This window comes from Coptis chinensis, chromosome 7 (assembly GCF_015680905.1).
Source record: "Coptis chinensis isolate HL-2020 chromosome 7, ASM1568090v1, whole genome shotgun sequence".
NCBI lineage: Eukaryota > Viridiplantae > Streptophyta > Magnoliopsida > Ranunculales > Ranunculaceae > Coptis > Coptis chinensis.
This window is the reverse complement of record NC_141462.1, coordinates 75,703,678-75,711,777: the sequence shown is the minus strand read 5'-3', so window position 1 is coordinate 75,711,777 and position 8,100 is coordinate 75,703,678. Positions and strand designations below refer to the sequence as shown.

The 8,100-nt window shown below is 37.2% G+C and overlaps 1 protein-coding gene across 6 annotated transcripts; it reads right to left on the bottom strand.

Moving 5' to 3' along the window:
- Positions 1-272: 272 nt before the first annotated feature.
- On the bottom strand, positions 273-7,700 carry LOC147488921 (Pentatricopeptide repeat (PPR-like) superfamily protein). 6 transcript variants are annotated; one of them, XM_086572959.1, is made up of 5 exons: positions 5,635-7,700; positions 4,925-5,004; positions 4,703-4,802; positions 3,460-3,628; positions 1,303-2,121 (listed from the first exon to the last, which is right to left on the bottom strand). In XM_086572959.1, the coding sequence occupies exon 1, from the start codon at positions 7,537-7,539 to the stop codon at positions 5,887-5,889; it is 1,653 nt and encodes a 550-aa protein (XP_086429085.1). In that variant the 5' UTR covers positions 7,540-7,700; the 3' UTR covers positions 1,303-2,121; positions 3,460-3,628; positions 4,703-4,802; positions 4,925-5,004; positions 5,635-5,886. The 6 variants fall into 6 exon arrangements, with proteins under 6 accessions (XP_086429083.1, XP_086429085.1, XP_086429084.1 ...); XM_086572958.1 differs by having other exon boundaries at positions 4,968-5,004; XM_086572957.1 differs by lacking the exons at positions 1,303-2,121; positions 4,925-5,004 and adding an exon at positions 273-726.
- Positions 7,701-8,100: the final 400 nt, after the last annotated feature.

The following is an 8,100-nucleotide window of genomic DNA, read 5'->3' as shown; positions in this document are numbered from 1 at the left end:
AAGATAAATATCAAATTTAACCAGCTTACATTTAAATGAAATGAGAAAAGCATTCATATTATAACGACAAGATAAATATCGAATTAAGTAATTAATTGTTAAAGGAGCTAAGAAGCAGTACCATATCTGTTATTCCTGCTGATTTCCCAGTTATCCGCTTTCTGGCCTTCACTCGGAACCCTTGAGGCAACCAATCCGGAGGATTTACTTCTTCCATTCCTTCTCCTTTTTTACGCTTCTTTTGCCTTTCCACATTCGCCTCATCATTTCTAAGGGTTGCAGATTGGGATACCATCTCATCAGTGGCTGGCGTCGCGTTGGGTAATACCATTTCATCAGTAGTAGGGGTTGCATAGGGGTGTGGCATCTCATGATCAAGAGAAGAGGTCTCAAAGAAGGATACCGTTCCATCAGTGGTTCGGTAGGGAGGGGGGCATAATATCGCATCAATGACAGCGGACTCAGAAGGATATATAATGGTTGGGTCCGGAGGGGGCGGTGGCCTATTGAAGTCCCAAGTTTGCAAAGTAGGCATCTCAACAATGCCTGCTCTAACCAGAACAAGTGGGTCGAAGTCATCCACCATGGGTAAAGGCCACCAACTCATGATTATTATTATAGGTACTATACGTACTACTTAATTTGCTGGTTGAACTAAAGGCTTTCCCAGTGATCTCAAGCACATGACAATGTCTTTATATAGGTAAAGGTGACGAGTCAAATACACTGTCAATAAAAAAGAGAATCTCAGCAATACAATTCATATTGGATTTTGGCGCCAAGTCAAACTTCCAGATATGTACAAGGCAAACATGGAAACTGAAGAGTGAAGATTGTGAAATCTATGATGATTTAACTAAATTTGGGTGCTAATATTAACTGATAATGAAAAAGGAACCTAAACAGTCTGAGATATTTCTTCTTTTTTGTCAAGTTTAATTTGTGTGTTCTTTTGTTTTTGTTTCTCCTTCAGTCCTTCACTCATAAACTTTGTGAATGTGGAGATGGTCAAATAAGATGGATGAATTAATAGCCACCTTTTATGGAAGATTTTTGCTGTTAATACATAATCTTTCGCAGTTATTGTATAATCTCTCAGGATTAATGGATGAAAATCACTTAAAATGAAAAGTGAAACAAAAAAGAGGTGATTTAATTACTCTCTTTCAATTCAATTTCTGTAATGCTCGTTTTTCTTAGTAAGATTCATAGTTCAATGCATGCATAGTTTTACATGTCAATGTTCGCCTTTTCTAAAGTGCCAAGTAATACAAGAAAAATGAAAAATTGAGAAAACAAACGAAGCCAAAAGATAATTACCAATTACCAAAAAATAACCAAAAGCTAAATAAAGGGATATTATCTAATTCTCAACAATTGCTAGCGTCTAGGAAGGTCGACCCCTTACATGTTTCATTAAATCAAACCAAGAAACTTACAACCTCTCTAAGAGTATGATCATTAGACAGAGTTCATTTCAAAAGGAAGGGTTCGATAAAAACTCTAGTTCACAAGAAGAACTCGCGGCATCTTCCTAGCACAAAGGGCTTAAACCACCTGAACAGTTGAATTCAACTTCAAGAAAATGAATTTCGCAACTTGTACAGAGAGCCCGTATCCTGACTTTTAAAAGCCCATTCGTCTAAATCATGGGTCTTTCTAAGATACCTTCACCTCCGAGTCTTCAACCGGCGGCATGGTATGGCTGATGGTTGGCATCTGATATTCTGATGTTTATACTTCAGAAATCATACACCAAACTGTCCAACCAATATATTGGACTTCTTATAGTGTGAATGCCATCAGAACAAACCGGTGACCCCAGAGATACTATCGCTCTTCTTGGAAGCACTTGCAGATAGTGCCATAACAAAGACTGATTCTCATGTAAAGACTTGAACGGAAGTACTTTTCGTCGAACACTAATTCTCAAGTTGGTAGGAGAGCCGATGATTGCTTCGTAAGCTGAATTTGCTACACCAACATTTGGGGACAGTCCTCGTAATATTGGCGCTTCCAGCATTAGATACCATGGAAATCCTTTGGAAGTCGTTTGAGATGCTCCGGAACAAACACTACTGTCGTGTCCTGATATGGCTTTGATTGGCTTTGTGGTAAATCCTACACCACATAACATGTTAAAGTGGTCACTTTCAAGCAAATCATACACTAACCCCGGAATTATAGCCTTTACAGGATCAATGTGGCCCGAACCATAAAAAAAGTTCAGCATCTGGGTTCTTTGCAACATTCAAACAGAAAGGCTGTGACAAAAAATAAATTAAAATAATAATAAGAGATATTACTATTATTGTTAGAGCATTCCCAATGCAAGTCACAAATATTCACCTCCACGTAGGCAGTATTTCTCCTCTTTTCCACCATTTTGGTGAAAAGCAAGGTGAGGCTGCCCAATGCAAAGGTGAAAAATAATCTCGGACGGGATGTTGGATTCCGTCTGAATGTAAAAATCGAAAAAACGCACAGGACAGAATGAAACATCCCGTCTGAAGTTTAAAAAAAAAACCGAAAAAAAGTCGAAAATACGCGAGACGGAATCCAACATCCTGTCCGAAGTTCACAACTCAGGCACTATCTCACTTGAAGGTTTCACCCTCGTTTTGACTTGGGAAAATAGTCACCGAGATATTCACCTTTGCATTGGGCAAAGGTTTTGAACCATAAAGAGGTGACTAAAGTCACATTCCCACCATATCCACCTGCATTGGGAATGCTCTTATAGGAAAGATATTATGACACTCAAATGACATTAAATGAGACATGCTTTTATAGGGGGTGCAGGGTGAAGGGTTGAGGGGTGTTTTTTCTGGGTATGATAAGCACATCATGGAGATCATCTCTGCAAATATCTGCCCATTTAAACGTCTATAACCTTGTCGGAACTTCTGGTGAAGTTTAGAATTATCTCCCTGTTCACAATTACTCGTATTTGCAACAATCTTTTGATGGCTAAATACTTTCAAATAGAATTTTTTTTTGTCAGGATGATCTTCATTATGAGGAGAACATCCTCAAAACAATCGGCCCCTAACTCTTCCCCATGTGCGCCAATAAAGTGTATGCCATTTAGAATGAAATAATATCCTTTTCCAATCATAACATTAATAAATGGAAGATTCATTACTATACTCCCTCGTTGAAAAACTTGATGTCTCAAATTGCATACATGCAGAAGTTATCCTAAATAGATAAGTTGAAAAAAAGAAAGAAAAGACAATCTATCTCAACTTTTAGACAACTAATCATAACCCCACATGTACATCTCTTTTAAATATAACGGGTGAGGTTAAGCATACCCCTTCCAAATAAATTTTACTAGATGCATTTATTATTGATTCCTTTGTAATTGTCATCTCGTGTAAATGGACATTCACATGAAACAAATGCATATAAACAAGTAGAGAATCAGCTTACCACTAGTCAAAAGTGCAGACTTACTTGCTGGAGACCAATCAGGCAGGAAGTCTTTACATAAGCAGCTGCACCACTAGCATGGGGACATGACATAGAAGTCCCAGACATTCTGCTATATTTTCCAGAAGCCTAATGATGAAACTTCAGGAGACCATGCTGCTAAGATAGTGGCTCCAGTAGCAGTTATATCTGGCTGTAAGACATTTCCAACCAACAAAACAGCTTATGGAGTAGGAAAAGTGAGCAAGTAAGCAAAGTGAAGTATGAACCTCAGAAAATATATAAGAAAATTAGTAGGGGGAAATTGTTAGAGGTGAGATGTACTAGAAACTGGTTTTGGTGATTCACAACAAATGTTTTGGTTTTTATTTTCATTTGTTTCCATCTATGAGCCTGACAGAAAATAACACGCAGAGACAATTTTAGAAGCAAATATGAGAGAGCTGGAGATCAACTGTAGTCAATTCCCTTACAAATGTGTAGTCATTCTCAAAGTCAAAAAATGCATAGAAAAAGGTCTGTTAGGACCATTGGAGGTGAAGGTAAAACAAAGTTCTCGGACGATCTGCAGAATCCGGGATTATAGTGAATAATAGCCTTGTAACTCTTTTTAATTTGCCAACTGCCTATAGAAAGCATTGACCTTGCCTCAAGATTAGTGAATTTATTGAACTTGATGGATAAAGCGATTGTTTTCAATTAGAGAGATTGCTGTCCCTTGTAGCGGTCACTATTATAAAACAAGTAAATCTTAGAACCTCATCAAAAGATTAACCATTATGGTCTTTATGGATGTGTGCTAAAAATGGTAAGTCAAATGTAAAGTTCGCATATAATTTGATTTCAGAGCTGGAACCCCAACAAGCTCAAAAGTCAAGTGGGACTATTAGCATTGAATTCAAGAAACTCTGGGCTCTCAAGATCCCAGCTAGCAATACTTTGATTACTTTCTATGGATATAAACTCTACGCTTCATGCCTACAGCAGTATATTTAAGTCGACATCATATCTTAGTTAAATTTGTCTGCAAATGATTTTTATCGAGAGGTAATTTAGCAATTAAGAATTGTATTCCTTAAAATGAGTTGGTCTATGGAATGCAATTCTAAATTCTAGTAATGCTTTGGCCTGCATAATTAATGAAAGTTCCTGACCGCACTTGCCCCACCTAGCTTTAATATGGCTCTGCCAGTGGTTGTAAACATGGCATTTTGCTAGTAATAATAATGATAACGGCATGCACAGAAGAGGAAAAAATAGTACTTACCTTAATAATGGGATTAGGTCCACGGGATGAAAATGAGACTGCCATAGGAGCCCTGGCGTCTTTCAAGCCCTCAGTCTTCAAAATGTTTGCCATGGTGTTCCTGTTGATTGAGTCAACCAAAACGCAAAAGTTTCAAAATAAAATCTTTGTTTACACATTCACTTTTCCGGAACTATTGAATGAACAACAATGTTTTTGAGAATATCTTTAATTTTATCTTACTTCGTTATGGTGTAACTATGCTTGGCTATGATAGCATGCTTACTTGGTTTTATTCAAGTAGAACCTAACCCTATTTGCTCCTGAATGTTCAAAAGAGAAGCAGCAAAGGGAAAATATCATTAGTATAATCGTAGCCATGCTCATTTAGCAAAATCGTCCTAGATGCATTTTAACGACGGCCTAGAGCCCCAGAGTCATCAAAATCATAGTATAGAATCCTAATTCTATTTGAACGACTTTATATGATTAAATCCTTAATATTTTAAAGCATAGACCAAAGTTGAATTATATTTAACAAATGCATATTGATGATAAAATATAACCATGTTTAATTGGTTTCAAATTTGGGATATCTTCCATCTTTACTATAATGGATGTTTTATTTGGTTTGATGCTGATAAAATTTAAATCTGAAATCTTTCACAGATTTCTTTTACAATAGACATTCCTATATATACAAAAAACATTCATGACACATTGCATATACATAAATTATTAATGTGTGTGTGTGTGTGCATACATATATAGGGGAAGGACATTATGTCAATATGAGTACACGACACACTAAAATGACATGCTTTTGAGGTGCACATCGATAAGAGAATGATCTTCAATAATAGAATATCTCTGCGAAAAAAACAGCCCCTGATTCACATTGTAGGTACACTTTTATATGGGAGAGTACTAAAGGGACTTCAGAGAATACATACATTGATACATATATCTGGTCGATTTGAGTCTCTGCAATCCACCTGGATGAAGAACCATGCCGCATAGATTTCATCCGATCAAGAAAAATGGTAAGCTATGCATGGATACCAATCACAATGAACGCTTCTTATCGTTGATATCATATTAAAGTCTTCCTCAAAGCCACAAGAAGTACTTTCTTGCTCTCCTCTTTCGTGTCAATATTCTCACATTCCTTAAAAGCTTACATCCCGTGTGTTTTGAGTTTCTTTCTATGCATACTTGTTTCTGGCTTTGGATATTGTACTATAAATTGAATCAGATGGCCTCAAGCCTGATGTTACCATCTCATTTAGCAAATCCTCGCCCTCTTGCCACTTCCCATCCTTGCAAAGAACACTAATGGTGAGACCATAGCTAGCCATATTCGGGATCATTCCTTTCTCTCTCATTTCCTTAAGTAACCTCAACGCTCTATAAGAACTATCTTGTTTGCAATATCCATAAATCATCGTATTGTATATAACATCATTAGGGTTTAATTGTTTCTCGCTCATCAGTCTGAACAACTTCAATGCATCCTTCATATTACCAGTAATGCACAACCCATGTATCAGTACCCCATAAGTATAGACATCTGTTATCACACCAGCCTTCTCCATGGATAAGTGCAACTCAAATGCTTTCTCCATGTTTCCCGATCTAACAAAGGTATCAATGAGAATAGTGTACGTCACTTTAGAAGGGGGAACTCTCCTCTCCTGCATCTCTTTAACAAATTGGGCAGCTCGCTCTAGATTGCCAGCTCTGGAAAAACCAGAAATCAAAGTATTATACGTAACCAGAGACACGGATTGACCACTTTCCTTCATCTGATCAAATACTCTCAACGCTTCATCCAATTTGCCCACTTTACAAAAACCATCAATTAAAGCATTATAAGTGATCGAATTGGGATTTAAACCCAACTTCTTCATCCTAAGTGCCAGCTTCTCTGCCTGTAAAGGTTTCCTCTCTCGGCATAATCCACTAATAAGTGTGTTGTACGTCACCACATTACGAGCTACTCCTTTCTCACGCATTTCTCCAAACATTCTAAACGCTTTACTAACATTACCATCTTTACAATACTGATTCAGTACCGAATTGTATGTGTACATATTCGGGTTAACCCCTCTCACTTTCATCTCTTCATAAAGCTCGAGTCCCTCCTTCTTAAACCCTTTCTTGAAATACCCATTAATCATGACCGTATACGTGACCTCATTAGGAACCAAACCCAAACTCCCCATCTCAATGAACAACTTATTAGCCTCCTCAATGTCACCTTTCTTACAACAACCATCAATCAAACTAGTATATATAACTACAGTTGGAGAGAAACCCATTTCCAGCATTTGAGCTAAAATCTCAAACCCTTTGATCACATGACCAACCTGGCAACAACCCTTGATCATAATACCAAAACTGTGACTATCCTTATTTGTTGTTTCATTAAAAACCAGCCAAGCCTGTTCAAATAAATTGGAGTTAAAAAGAAGAGTTAGCACAGCATTAAAAGTATTCGACCTCGGCACAAGACTTCTATTAATCATTTCTTTTAGATAGAAGAGAGACTGTTCGGGCATTTGAGATTGAACATAGGCATTAACGATAGCGTCGTAAACAAGTAATAGAGTAGAAGAAGTGGAACTCGAGAGGAGAGATGATGGGCTGAAAGATACGGAAGATAGTCTACCGGAGATTAACTGCAGTAGAAGAGATTGAGCTTGTACTAACAAGTTGGACGAAAGGAGAATCTGAAGAATAACAGTAGCTGAATCTTGTGTTTGTTGGGTTGAAGAATTGAATAATGAAAGAGCTTTTAGAGGTGGGGTTTTCACCATTTTCTGCATGAGCCACCCAACTTTCTGTGTTTGGGACATTTCGGAAACAGTCTTACGCAGCAAATATGTAACGAATTTTTTACTCAGAAAAATGATAGCATCCCAAGTTCTGAACCATTGTTTTCAGTGAAGAGTATTTATTTAGTCCCCCAACTCAATTTGGTCTTGGGTATACGCATTTCAGATTTGAGAATTGTGAGCCTGTTTTTTGTTTGCACAAACCAATTCCGTCTCCTCTAAGAATTTTGTAGTCGGGCGGTGGGAGAGCGCCTAGGCCTTCTAGGCAGTGCCTAGACGCTAGGCGGTGTTTTTTCCTAATATATATAGTAGGAACACACACCTATACTACAAGAAATGAAGAAAATCATTTACCATAACTCAAAAAATAAACGCAAACAAAGATACTTATTACAAAAATGTGTAAGTTGAAGAATATCAACTTCATATAAAAACATACTCTTTGTTATAGTGGCATATAATTTACCTTAGACTTTAGTCTTTTAAACTCGTTCAAATCTTAATCCTACACGGCCTTTTAATTTTCAACATTTAATCATTCAAAAAAAAAAAAAAAAAAAAACTTGACTGGACCGCCTAGAC